The sequence below is a fragment of the Lucilia sericata genome, unplaced genomic scaffold, assembly GCF_015586225.1.
Source record: "Lucilia sericata isolate MDLA Ls3-8-SP2 unplaced genomic scaffold, ASM1558622v1 Contig001152F_arrow, whole genome shotgun sequence".
NCBI lineage: Eukaryota > Metazoa > Arthropoda > Insecta > Diptera > Calliphoridae > Lucilia > Lucilia sericata.
The window spans coordinates 58836-74274 of NW_023995123.1; the positions used below are offsets into that span (position 1 = coordinate 58836).

A 15439-nucleotide genomic window follows, 5' to 3' on the forward strand; every position below is an offset into this window, starting at 1 on the left:
GAAGATAATCGTTACTTTACTGTATCCAAGTAATTTAGTGGGAAGTTCCCTAATACTTTAGAAACTTAAGGTATTAACTTTTTTTTTATTCTGTAAGTAGTGTTTAATCTACCAGAATCAATTGTTGATTTTTATTGAAAGTGAAGTGGATACTTTGTTACTAGTTCACTGTAGCCATTCCGAATAACAGGGATAAAACAGAAGGAAGTTTTGTGGAAGTTCATTAGAATCTGTACATGTAACCAAACTAAATATAGTTTTAATTTCCAAATAGAAATGCATGACAACAGTTACAGTAAATTTTGTAAATTTAAGACAAAAACATGAATTCTTTTCTAACTAAATTGCAAATAAATTTTGTAATTTTGTGGCTTAATAACCAACTCTTTATAATTTTTTTTGCATTCACTTAAACAAAAACCTTTTTTAAGAGACAACTTTAAATATCCACTTACTTTTTACACTGACTGTCCTCTAATATAGGGGAGGTCTCATGGTGTAATTTAAAATAAATTTGCATTTTTATTTTCTCAGTTGCATTTATCTAGTTCTTTTTGCTTTGTTCCTCTATTTAAACACTTTTTCTAAACGAGAAAATTTTACAATTTGGCTAATGAACTTAATTATATATTAACGTGCGTTTTTCACTGCTTAGCTAGAGGGTTTAAAAGTAAAAAAAAAAACTTTAGTTTTAATTTGAATTTAATTGAGGGTTTTATGCGAAATGGCAAATTGAATTAATTGTAGAGATTTTGTTAAAAAATACGATAAGATAATGTAAAACATATAAAAAATGGCTTTTTATGGAAATTAACGTCAAGTGGGCGTATAAGTGATATTGAACTTATTATGAAGTATTACACATACGCTTCGTTTAGCATAAGCAGAGAACAGACATGACAAAAAAGTATTTTTTTAGAATTAAAACTAAATTAATCTTCGTTTTTTAACTAACTAATCATATGACTAGTCTGCTAATTAGTCCATTGACTACTTTCTTGCTTAGTCTATAGACTATTTTACAAAGTTTTAAGTTTTTTATCTACAGACTTCTGAAACCCTCTGAATGTTCTATTGACTAGTCTATTAACTAGCCTGCTGATTAGTGTATTGACTAGTCTATCGAGAGTTTTTCTAACGACAATAGGGCGTATAAGTGATATGAAACTTAAGTATAATAAAATATTACACATACGCTTCGTTTAGAGATGAACAATTTTCTAAAAATATTATTATTGTAGAATTAAAAAGGGTTTACTTTCGGTTTTTATCTATAGACAACTAATCTTCTGACTAGTCTGCTAATTAGTCCATTGACTACTCTCTTGCTTAGTCTATTGACTATTTCAGTTTTTTATCTACAAACTTCTGAAGCCCTCTGACTGTTCTATTGGCTAGTCTATTAACTGGTCTGCTGATTAGTTTATTGACTAGTCTATCGAGACTTTTACTAACGACAATTGGGCGTATAAGTGATACGGAACTTGAGTATAACTTTAACTTTAGGTTTTTATCTATAGAAAACTGATTAGTCTATTGACTAACTTACTGACTAGTCTAGCTTATGACTGAGTAGTCTAGCTCATTTGCTGACTAGTCTATTAACTAGTCCGCTGACTAGTCTATAGAGTAGACTCCTGACTAATTCACTGACTGGTCTATTGATAATTTTACTGATTAGTCTATTGGCAATATTATTGACTAGTCTACTGACAATTATGTTGACATTTTTATTTACTTGTCTACTGATTATTCTATTGACTAGTCATCTGACAACTCTATTGATTAGTCTACTGACTAGTTTATTCCTCTGAATAATACATTGCTTTCTTACTAGTTCCTTGATTAGTTCATTCTATTGACTTGTATATTAAGCACCACTGACAAGCCTAATGATTAGTCTATTTCCTATTGACCAGTGTATTGACTACTCTTCTGTACTTAAAATTTGCTTAAATTTAATCCATGGTTTATTTTAAACTTTTGCCATTAAACAAGAAATCCATTACAAATGGTCACGTTTTTTTCTTTTAAGAAATTCCTTTTTATTTTTTTAAGAAATGTTTGAGACAAGAAAAAAAATGTTCAACAGAATGGTCTTTATTGCATTGAATGTTGGTCGAGTAATAAACACACATATGTATATGAAGAGTTTTTGAACTTGTGTGTTCTTTTGACACATGTTATGTTAAGAAAGAGACATGTTTAATAATACCAAGGCATTTCATCATATGTAAATAGAGCCTTAAGTCAATTATGGAGAAATATTCATAGAATTTAGTACCATGGAAATTCTCATATATTGCTTAATTCAACACCATATGATAACAAGCTATTTATGTTTACATACAAAGGGAATCAGCTTAAATATCACTTTATATTTTATATCCTCTCTCTTAAAGATATTATATTTGTTAGCAAAATATCAATGACATTTAAATTAATACATCAACATATTTTTATATATTTAAGTTATATTCTCTGAAATTATCAAATGTTTATCGTCATATAACATCACACATGACATTACGTTCAATTAAGTTTTTTTTATTTCATTGCTTTACTTTTTTCACATTTTTCTGTTTTTCCTGTTATTCGTAACAACAAGAATACCATAAAACGTTTATGTTTTATTGATTGAATTTTACTAATCCTTCTTGTTTGTCAACCACGTAATCCACCTCAGGAATCACTGACATATGTTAGTTCATTGGAAACGGAAATGAAAACATGATGTTGCATGTATTATTGCTCTATCCATGAAAAAAAAGAAACACAGAGGATGTTGAATATTGATGATGGTATTTATCCTACGTTTTGTTAAAGGCAGGTGAAAATAACTGACAAATACGAAACGGAACATAGTGTGAGATTACAGAAAACATAAAAGATTAATGGCGGTGATGATGATGTTGCTCCTTCTCTATTTTTTAAATACTACACATAGAGTTTAGTAAAATAAGTACTTAATAGCTTTTACTAGAAAGTGCAAGTGCTTAAGTTGTTTCCAAGTATCCTTCAAATTCTTATATGATGTTATTTATAGTAAATTTTGTAACGTTTTTTTATTTTACTTTAAACTTGTTTCATCCTTACTCTTCTTTTTCTTTTTGGATTGCAGGGCACACAAAAGATTGCATTACCTTATCAAGCCAATCAAAAACTTACAGTTAAACAAATCCTAACACACTTCACTGGCATCGATGCTTCAACGATGAAGAATCCTAAAGAAATTTTTGCAGCTGACATACAAAAGGATCTATTGCTATTGGAGGAGCAGGAGGGTTCAGTTAATTTTAAATTTGGCGTTGTTTACATGAAACCAGGCCAATGTTGTGATGATGAAATGCTAAGTAATCGTAAGTATTTTGTATGAGAATTCTTGTCAAATGTATAATCTAATATGTTGAAGGATGTGTATTAGTAGGGCACCAAGTGAAAGTTTTCAATACTATATTGATGATAAAGGTTATAGAATTTTAGTCGCCAATAAATTTATAAGGTCATGAAAAGAATCTTTGAATATATAAAGGGTATTACATTTTTGTAAAATTTTGTGAAATAAAACATAATTTTTTTCCACTTTAAAGTTCACTTTCATTTCAATAGTCCTTTACAAATAGGACTATGTTATTATTACAAATTTAATAATAATACAAATAAAATTTATTATTGATTTGATATGTTCAAGTAGAATAATCTCTGTCAAAGCATATCATGATGAGTTAAAGAATATAGGCATAAATTCAATTTGACTGGATTTCAACAAAATGTTTATTGTGTTTAAATCTTTAACAAATAAAATGCACTAAAATATGACATTAAGATTTTGTTGGCAAACATTTGTGTTGCTTTTTTAAAACTAAATACCTCCGCTAATGAATCTTTGAAGTATCCATTAAGCCTGAACAGAAAAAAATACAAAGAAACTTAAATATCTTTCTTATATTTGTTATTTTTTTCAACAAATGGTTTCATTTTTATTCTGTATACCACTACAGCAAATAGGGTGTTATATGTTGGTGAGAATATTTGTATGACCTATTTTTATTGTACCGACTCAGAATTTCCTACAATTAAACAATGTCCGTCCATCTGCTTTGTCATATTATTACAAGAATTGTATTTAGGGCGTATAAGTGATATGGAACTTAAGTATAAAAAAATATTACACATACGCATCGTTTAGGCATGAACAATTTTCTAAAAATAGTATTATTTTAGAATTAAAAAGGACTAACCTCCGGCTTTTATCTATAGACTACTGCCAAGTCTATTGACTCCACCAACTAGTCTATTGACTAATTTACTGAGTAGTTCTTTGGCTTATCTACTATCCATTTCCTAATATACATAGTAATCTAGCTCACCTGTTGATTAGTCTATTAACTAGTGTACTGACTAGACTAATAACAAGTCTATAGAATAGATTTCTGACTAAATCATTGACTAGTCTTTTGATAATTTATTGATTAGTCTATTGGCAATATTATTGACTAGTCTACTGACTATTATGTTGACATTTTTACTAGTTTACTGATTATTCTCTTGACTAGAATTTCCTACGATATAACTTTGTCCATCCATCTGCTGGTCCATTTTTACTTTGTCATAATATTACAAGTACTGGATTTATACAATAGTCATAAAATCGGTACCGACCACCGATCACTAGTTTTTTTGAAGACGATGGAAACCAAATCACAGTTGTTCATGTTGTTAAAGTTAAAAATAATTGATTTTCTTGCTATTAAAGGTCCTATCAACTCAATTGCCTCAAGACAATACAAAACTGACTATGAGTTTGACATGACTTTGACTCGGAAATTTTTCCATCATATTATTCATTGAAAAGGCTATCAATTGGCCCTTATTTTGACCTATATAAACTACTTTTGAAGCAGGATCTTCACTTACACCAACAGTTGAATTACGACTACGGGTACTAGCTCGGAAATGTTTCCCATATGTTTGGTCTCTATCAGAATATTTATAAAAAACACATTTACTATTTAGCCCTATTACTAATGGGTACTACATGATGTTAGGGTGTCCCGTGGACTACATTTTTCTATATGAAGAAGAATGTCAGAATTGACGTAAAATCCTTTAGATCATGATTCAAAATTAACTGTTGTAGGGTTTTCATATGGTCGACTATTATGTATTTTTATATTTATTCTTTCTGAACATATCATCCTCTTCATATTGTCTGTTCTGCGTTAATGACTTTCTTTTGTTGTTTCGACAAAAGAAAACAATTTTTGAATGCAGTCTAATGCTGCCCATTTACTCAAAAAAAAAAAAAAGAACCAAAAATTTTCATCATAACCAACATTTTGTTCTTATTGTTTACAGAGGAAGCGAGCCAAGACTTTGAAGATTTCTTAGATGTTTTGGGTGAACGTGTGCGTCTTAAAGGTTGGGATCGTTTTCGTGGTGGTTTAGATGTTAAAGGTAAGTTATGAAAGCAACAAATGAATGGAAAATGAAAATAAAAGCCTGACAACGAAATGACAAGGAAATGAAAATTACTTTTATTTTTGTTGTATTGCTACCCCAAACTATGCGCTTTATTTGTTTTTTCCTTTTTTTAATTTTTCAATGGTTTTTTCCATAGCATTTAGTTAAGTGTATAGTTTTTTTTTTTTTTTTTTTTGTATTATTGCCAGAGCCAGAAAAATTGTGATACAAATACTAACATTTAGTTGCATAATTGAAGAAACGTGTACGTATACGTATACGCAATATATTTAATTAATTTGCTATTGGTATGAAAAAAGCAACACAAAAACAGACCTTTTTCAAATCAAATGAAATTAAATTGTTCTCTGCGGAATTAATTTATTAAATACTTAGTTTAGCCAAACATTTTTAATAAAAAGAGTGTATTATACGTTTAATTCTTAGCATCACTGTTGTGTCCTTTTTTTGTGCAGAAAATGTCCTTTTTAATAATGTTTGTCTATTGTGGCCTGGCAAAATATGTTATTCATTTTTATATCTCTATATCAAGTGTGTAGTATCTTTTGTCTTTAGTTGAACTTTGTGTTTTAATGATATTTAATGCTGATGCCGGTTATTTTCTTGTCCTCCTTTTTTTTCTTTTATTTTTTTAAATATTATTATTCAGGTGATATGACTGGCAAATATTCTGTGTATACTTTATATGAGGGTCATGAAATTATGTTTCATGTTTCAACACTTTTGCCCTTTTCTAAGGATAATCGACAACAGGTGAGTTATTATAAGTTTTACAAGTTTACATTACTTGCACTTTAGTTACTGTTTTTTATGATTGTTTAATTTTTGTTGAAAGTAAAGAAGATGTTTAGAAAAAAAAGAGTGTTAGAGAAAGATTGTCCAGTAAATGTTAATTTAATTACTTCTTTAAGGATTTAAGTTGGTAACAGAATGTAAATGTTAATTTAATATAAACCATAAAGGAATTTTTAATTTGGGTTAATTTTTTAATGCTTTAAGTGTAAATAAAATTAGGCTGTGAAACTTTTTGTGTAAGATTAATCTGTTATGGGATTGTGGTGATGTTTGCTACAATTAAAGATCATGATCTGACATCCACTGTAACTTATTTGTTATATCTGTTAATGATTTTCTTATAAACTATAATATCAGCGAGAAAAATAAGACCTACATACATAGATTCGAGCTCATATCATTGTACAAAAAAGATTCCAGAAAGCCTATCGAATTTACTACGGATATAAATTTTTCCATTAGATATTGATATGTCCGTCAGTCTGTCATCCCCTCCGGCTATATGAAGCTATGTGAAGTGACAAACCAATTTTAACCATTTTTCAATAGGTTTCGTTCTTTCTGCAATATCATGTACCAGCTATTTATTATCAAAATTATCTTCAAAACAAACAGACAGATATAATAACAGACATATGGACAGACAAACAGACAGATAGACAGACAGGCAGACAGACAGACAGACAGACAGACAGACAGACATATAGATTGACGGACATCGCTAAAGCGAATCAGAAAATTATTCTGAGGTGGAAGTAGAACCAACATTACAATACATTACATTAATCAGCGCACTTATAATACCCTCCCCTTACAGTGGTGTAGAGTATAAATGGCAGTATAGCGACATAGAATTCGACATAGACATGTTGTACGTAGTGTTTATCCATAATTCCCTCAACACACAAAGACTGATGCACATATGATAGCAAAATTAATAATGAAATGATTCAACAATTCAGACATAAAGTCCTTTAGACACATTCGAAATTCTATTTAAATAATATCTCCAAAATCCCATTTCTCTTGTTTTTCTCCTCCAGGTGGAACGTAAACGTCACATTGGAAATGACATTGTAAATATTGTTTTCATTGACCAAAGTATGTCCGCCAATGTCGGTACAGTATTACCAACAATGTTTGATCCCACATGGATAAAAAGCCAATTTACACGTAAGCCACAAATAATATAAATTAAATTAAATATTTTAATTAAATATTTATTTAAATATATTCATTTATATTTGTAGATATTTTTGCTGTAGTAACAAAAACAGAACAAACCTATCGTTTGGCTATATTTTGTGATGAAAATGTGCCACCATTTGGTCCAACATTACCAAACCCACCAGAATTTACAGTAAGTAGAGAAAAAAAGTGTATAAGAACAATTAAAATACATGTACAGTGACGCCTAGATTAAGGCGTCATAAGTTTTAAAATAAAGGCTGCTGAAACAACCATAATAAATTATAAAGAAAAAAAAAATATTTTTGAATATTAAATAATTTTAACAAAATAAAAAAAATTAGAACATATGCGTTAAACTGACTTAAATTTGCATTAAGTGATGTAAATATTTTTGTAGAAGTATATCAAGAAAAAGATGCGTGCATTGAAAATTTTACATAAAACACATGCTTATAAACAACAAAAAAGTTAGATTTGACCAACTTGTTTATGCACAAACACATACATATTTAAAATATTGATTTTAATGTCTCTTCTAGGACAGAAGAAAAAACTAATATTTAACATCAATTAAACCCGCGAAATTATTTATTGTGCTACATTAAAAAAGTATACAATTACACACTGAAACTGATGTCCATATAAATACCATGTAATTATTGTTAATAAATTAACGACCAGAAAGAGTTTATCGCCATTTGCTACTGTACATATTTACAATTTTATTGTCATTAAAAATATCAATAAAAAGAGTTGTTGTTCAATAACAGCTTTTACAATTTGAACTCATTAAAATCTACATTTCCCTCGAATCCTGCGTCTGGCCAACCACAGGGGGTAATTAATCAATAACAAACTACAATAACAATCGTTGTTGCTCTTGTTTGCTATTTTTATTGTTGTCGGGTTATTGCCGATAATCACAAACATCAGGGATTCGTCGATGTCAAACTAACATATATTGCATTGTGTCAATATGCTTGCATGTACACATATATAAATTTGAATGTAGCTACAGCAGCAGTTGATAACTAAGCAGCAGTTGATAACTAATTAGAAATTTTGAGTTGTTTTAAAACGTATGAGTAATATTTCTTTGGGAAATTTGTGTCGAATGATTTATTTATACGTCTGTCTGTCTGTCTGTCTGTCTGTCTGTCTGTCTGTCTGTCTGTCTGTCTGTCTGTCTGTCTGTCTGTCTGTCTGTCTGCCTGTCTGTCTGTCTGTCTGTCTGTCTGTCTGCCTGTCTGCCTGTCTGCCTGTCTGTCTGTCTGTCTGTCTGTCTGTCTGTCTGTCTGTCTGCCCGTCTGTCTGTCTGTCTGTCTGTCAGTCTGTCTTTATGTATGTTGAAATCAATTTTCTAAATACGTCTTTGGGATTTAAATCATTAATAATTAAATCATAAAAGCTTTTGGGAAGTTTTCTATTGAAAATCATCAAAATCATCAAAACACCTTCTCTCTAGACATGTGAAATTTTATTAAAACTGGTTCAATAAAACATTAAAAGTAAATATTTTCGGTAACTAATTTAGTCGAAACACCGTGTTGGTTTAAAAAACCAACTTTGAAGTTAAAATTCTTTGAAATTCTAATTAGTTTGTAATAGCTGTACAATTCAATTCATATTTGCATACCCACTAACCTATGTATACATTTAACAAACATGTTTGCATTGTTTACAATGTTCCATAAACCCAAACCAAAATAAAAATAAAATACAATTAAACAATTATATAAAGATAACTACGCCACAACAGAATACGGTCGATATTTTAACTGTAACTGGAAAAAAATAAATTAAACATTATCGGCCCTCAAATGGAATGTCCTGAAACAAGTTGTTAAAACTTATTTACTGGCGCAAATAGGAAGCATTACACCCTTTATAACTTCTTACAAAATTGAATAAATAAACTCAAAGGTTTTTTTTTCTTCATAGAACATGTTAATCTACTTTAATTTACAAAAGGCTGTCTATGGAAAATATTTTCAAAAATCTCTTCATTTTACGCCAAAGCAAAAATAAACTTTTCAAAAGTATTAGTTTTCAAAAACTTAAGATGAACACAAACACAATAAGCCAAGGCGTTAGTTTAAAAACTTTTTAACAATATGTTAAAAGTCTTTATTATAAAGTTTCCATTCCATTGATTTGGTATGTAAAATACTGGCACAACAAAAACTTGTAAACTAGGTAGGCTCAACAAATTATTTACTATGTTAAACAATAAGTTATATTGTAAATAATTTAAAAGCAAATATATTTTTTTGTATATATATAAATAACAATTACAAAAAATCATAACAAATACTTCCACATCCATTTAAAAATTTATAAAGAGGGATTTTCTTTTGTAAATAATGGAAAAATCGCGTGAGATTTAAAATAATTCTTTAAAATGGGATGAAAGCTGCACCTATGAATGGTAAGAGATATACATACTGAAAAAATACTAGATGAAATTTAATATTGTTTAAAAAGAAGAAAGATTTTATTTTTCAGAACTGAATACATCTGGGTATACAGTCTTTATGATGTCACAGATGTGGAAACAAATATAAATAAATATTTTCAAGATTTTAAAATAACTTTCAGTTTTCGTACCCTACGGCACTACAAGTATTATGTTAACAATTATTGAATAGAACGGCAAACTTCTACTATATAGTCAAGACTATAGTATATAATATAGTCATGACTGTAGACTATACTATACTCACGACTGTAATCTATACTATAGTCAGGACTATAGCCTATACTATAATTAAGACTATAGACTATAGTCGAGACTATAGTCTATACTATAGTCAAAACTATAGTCTATAATGTAGTCAAGACTACAGTCTATACTACAGTCAAGACTACAGTCTATACTACAGTCCAGACTATAGTCTATACTACAGTCAAGACTGTAGTCAAGACTATAGACTATAGTCTATAGTATAATCCAGACTATAGTCTACACTATAGTCTATAGTCTATATATTATAATCTATACTATAGTCCATGTTATAGTCCAGACTATAGTCTATACTATAGCCAATACTATAGTCTTTACTAAAGCCAATACTATAGTCAAGACTATATTCTATACTATAGTCAAGACCATAGTCTTTACTATATTCAATGGTCTATAATATAATCAAGAGTATAATCTATACTATAGTCAAGACTATTGTCTATACAATTTATAATTTATGCTATAGTCAAGACCATAGTCTATACTATAGTCAAGACTATAGTAAATACTATAGTCAAGACTATAGTCTATACTATAGTCAAGACTATAGACATGACTATAGTTTATACTATAGTAAAAACTACAGCTATAGTCTATGCTATGGTCAACACTATAGTCTATACTATGGTCGAGAACATACAATATACATTAGTCAAGACTATAGTCTATACTATAGTCAACATATGGGAGACAATTGTCTGTTAGTGATGTAATGCCTATAGCCCTAATAAAATATACAATTATACCAACTTCTGGTGTAGTTCATTATACAGTCGACCTGACCCATCAACACTTCCTTACTAGTTACTTAAGTTATACCAGAAAAACAATTACAAAGTAAACTTTTTGCCACCCACCCACATACAAACGTCAAAACTTTGAAAGCAACAATATAGTAACATGTTAAGACTTTATCTGGTTACGAAAAAATGTCATTAAATTGTTTTCAATGTAAATTAAGTGTCTCCATATAAACGAAGAAGTTTATTTTCACATATTTTCTTTTGTTAAATTTATACCACTTAAAAATTTAAACTCTATTTTAATTTATTTTAAATCTTCCTCACTATTTTACTTTTATTTTTGCAGGATGTTAATTTGTTTCGTGAATTTTTGCTGGTAAAATTAATTAATGCTGAAAAGGCAACATTCCAAACACCAATATTCTCACAAAAACGTGAGCGTACCCTTGAAATGTTGATAAAAGATTTACATGAAGACTATATTGGTGATAGCAAATTGGTAAGTAAGAGTATGAGGAGGAGTGAAAGCGGAAGAAGATTGGTAACACTTGTATATAAACATGATTAGTGGGTTGGCAAGCAACCAAAAAAAATAAGCTAAATTGAAAGTAAAAACTCAGAAAACACACAAAAAGCACGAAAACAATTACACATATACCAACTATACTTATACTTAGCTGTATAGTATAGATATTACACGAATACTACATAACTAAACAGAAATAGATCTTGGTTACACAAAAATGAAATCTATTAAATTTTATTATGCTATAAACTGAGGATATGGTTAACAAATTTTATAAAGTATAACTACAAACTAGTTAGATCTTATAAACGATAAGACCAACTAGATTGATTTACATGCGTTTTGTTTCATATATCATTTATCACACTGTACATATGTACAGGTTACCAAGTGTTTTGGTATATTTGTGCGTGTTTTTGCAAATATGTATAAATATATTTTTTGGAGTACTCCAAGAATGTTTGGTGCACTCAATGTACATAAAAATGAAGGAGTATGTAACCATGTATGTAGATTATGTAAAATTTTATACAAAATAAACCTCAGAAATTAATTGAATTCCTTACGTATGTAGTTGACTATTGGTGTAAGTACGTCATGTATCTGTAAATAAGTTATGCCTTACATTTTTACGAGGGTTATGAAAAAAAGGAAACCGGAAATTTCATTAAACTGTTACCAAAAATAGAACTTTAAGTGAAATAAATTTGTTTGCATTACAATCTAAGGAAATAAGTAGATAAGGATGTAATATTGTTTAAATAAGAAGATAATTTTTTAAATTGAAAGGGAATGTTTAAAAGAATCCTAATTTTACTTTAAAATTATATTTGGGCTAAAAGAAACGTATAAAATTATGAAATTGTTTATAAATAATTTGATTTTTTAAAGCATTTTATTAGCTTTGTCTTTAAACAATTGGCGCAAAACGCCAGAAATATGAGATAAACCTTTAAGATAAAAAGGTTTAAATGGAATACGTTTCACTGCTCCAAAAAATATTCAATTCTTTTGGCCAAATGTTTCCAAAGAAACGACCAACATTTGTCAAGGTCTCGCAATTGATAAGATAATATCACCACCATACAAAATTATGTAACGTCAGTTATGATCATTTAGCTTTTACGATGGTCATAAGATAACAAGATCGTTATCCTGCAATACAGAATATGCGAAGTTGGATCGTTTCGTTGCCAATAATCTGATTATACAAATTTGTCCAGGTAAACGCCCAAAATTGGTCAAAAGAATAATAACTTCCATAAAGAATGAAATAAATTTTAAAAAAAGTTCCACCTTAAAAGCAGTCATGATCATTACGATGAAGTAGTTTGAGTTGATATATTAAAGCTTCCTAGTAGAAGCTAGCATTGAACGAAAAACAGAAAGCTTTCGAAGAAAAAAGGTTTACTACAACACGAAGTATCTGAAAGTGGATTGTTTCAGCTCTGGAAAATGCTATGAGATAAAATAAATTTGAATATAAGTTCCATCTACTTATGTCACGATCAGTGAAGATCATTTAGCTATTACGTTTGATTTGAACTATTAAGATTTATTACTTTGGGATTACCTGAAGAACAGGTTTTAAAAGATCCTATACTTCATGTACTTATGTCACGATCAGTCAAGATCCTTTAGCTACTATGTTTGATTTGATCTATTAAGATTTATTACTATGGGATTAGCTGAAGAAGGTTCTAAGGGTACGGAATGTGCTAAGCAAAGCCTGAATTTAAATCGATGGAAAAGCTTAAAAAATGTCACTAATGTTTAAATATATGTATGTTCAATGATATTATGAATATGATCGGTTTCGTTTCCTAAATGATTGAAATTTGTTTCAACTTTATAATTGCAAAGTCTCTCCAAAATAACAAAATTTAATTTTTTCATAAAATATTTAATGCACTTTTTCTTTTCCACTACATTTATTTAACTTCATATTTTTTTTATACAGTCAATAATTATAGATAAATTTCCGATTGAATGCACAAAATTTTTGCTACAAAATAACGACAACATGCAATAAATTTAATAAAACTGTTTTAATCAATGTAATACACACTTGATACAAGGTCAAAAATTAATGATGAAAAAATAAATGTTTGTAGACTGCTGTTTGTTTTATTTGTAAAAAAAAAAACAGAAGAAAAAACCCCCAATTGAAAATCTTTTACAAATATCTCATTAAAAGTTTAATTATAAGGACATTCACATGGCACTAAACTATTGTACCTCGCTGCCACTTATACACTAAACAAAAGTGTGCTTGTCTGACACGTATGAATGGAAAAACCTCACCTCGTATCTCTATCTTGAAAATATTCTTTATAGACATTAAAAACACACAAAAAAACCCACTTATACTCATGCATCGAATATAACATCGAAGAAAATCTTTTCTTTTTAATGAAACTTAAGTCAAATTCTAGCCAAACAACGTATGTCTTTAGTCTTCTTCTACATTGTTTCTTCTGTTTCATTGTTTATCCTTTGACATATAAACACACATGTATACACAAATCATATCCTTTAACACATTTACTATATAAAATACTGACACACATTGACATACCCTCACATAAACACTCTCCCTCTTAAACACTCGAAAAAAAAACTAACAACAAACACATTAACTTTAATACACAAACACATATACCAATACTAATGTAATTTTTTCTACGAAATCTACACATACACTTGTACTATATAAACAACATGTTCTTGTACTTGTAGAACATGCTAAATAGACGCGCTTTCTCTGAAGTACTGTATGACGTGCCAAGAACATCTAAACTTAAGGAGGACGCAAGACATATTGAATTCGTACGTATAGGCCAAGCACTTAAATTGGAGGCCATTGTACGAGGTGATGCCCCCACTAGTATTGCATCAGCCAGCCCTTGTACAATATTCAAAAAACCCCCTTGGGAACCACATTGTTTTTACCCAACCTTTCCGCATCGTGGCACATTGGTAGGTGATTCGTTCGGTACCAATGATGAGTGTTTATTTATAGCCACCGATGATGGTACATTTTTGATGAAAGGTAAGTAAATGTAAATGTGTAAAATGTGATAACACACAAACCAATCTAAACAATTGAACGATAGGAGTTTATACCAAAACCATTAACATTAATCGCCTGTAATGCAAAACAATGAAAGTAATTCATTTATTTTTTCCTTTATCCTTGCTTCAATTAAAAATTTGCCTGTCACCTCCTGCCAAACAGAGGATCAATCTTTACAATTGGTTTTCGACAAGACATTGCACGTGCGGCAGCTTAGTGTTTTGGAAGAACATGGTTTAGTTTTAATACGTGGCGGTTCAGCTACAAATCGTGATGCTCATCGAGTTCATGTATTTCGCCTGCGGGAATTCCATGGAAAATTTACAGAGGATTCATTGAAGTGTCGTTCACGTTCAGAAGTTAAAGATCGGCGCATTGAGAAGACACGTGGTTGTAATTTATATTCCTCATCTCATATTAGTGGTGGCCATTTGAGATTGGTTGTAGCCGTTGGCCGTAAGTTGCAGCTATTCCAATGGAAACATACAGCTGCTTGGGCTTCTTGGTGTCCGGAAAATGATACAGAGACGGTAGAAGGTTTTATCTTCCAAAAAGAGATTACTTTAAGTGATACACCTACGATTGTTACACCTCTGGAAGGACCCACGAATACAAAGAATGGTGGTTTAATATGTGTGGGTTATAGGTGAGTGGAAGTTGTTGGTATTTAAGAGACATTTAGTTTGAATATGTTTTTTTTTTTCGTATATTTTTTAGGTACCATTATGAAATTGTCTGTGATCAAACTGGAGTAGCCACCCGTTTACATGAAGTTGAACCGGCCAAAAGAAATCAAACCCAACTGACGGCAGCTATAGAACTATGTGATGGTCTAGAAACTGAACTATTGTTGTGTTATAATCGTGAGTAGATCAAAAGTG

The 15439-nt window shown here is 29.8% G+C and overlaps 1 protein-coding gene across 1 annotated transcript in view; it reads left to right on the forward strand.

The window, feature by feature from the left end:
* LOC119610320 (GTPase-activating Rap/Ran-GAP domain-like protein 3) overlaps positions 1-15439 on the forward strand; it is a 51282-nt gene that overhangs the window by 34356 nt on the left and 1487 nt on the right. The window contains exons 6-14 of the mRNA XM_037965481.1: positions 3122-3359; positions 5359-5457; positions 6134-6237; positions 7323-7452; positions 7530-7639; positions 11303-11455; positions 14222-14534; positions 14721-15204; positions 15276-15421. Of these exons, the coding sequence (XP_037821409.1) occupies positions 3122-3359; positions 5359-5457; positions 6134-6237; positions 7323-7452; positions 7530-7639; positions 11303-11455; positions 14222-14534; positions 14721-15204; positions 15276-15421 (1777 nt within the window). The remainder of the gene's footprint in view (positions 1-3121; positions 3360-5358; positions 5458-6133; positions 6238-7322; positions 7453-7529; positions 7640-11302; positions 11456-14221; positions 14535-14720; positions 15205-15275; positions 15422-15439) is intronic.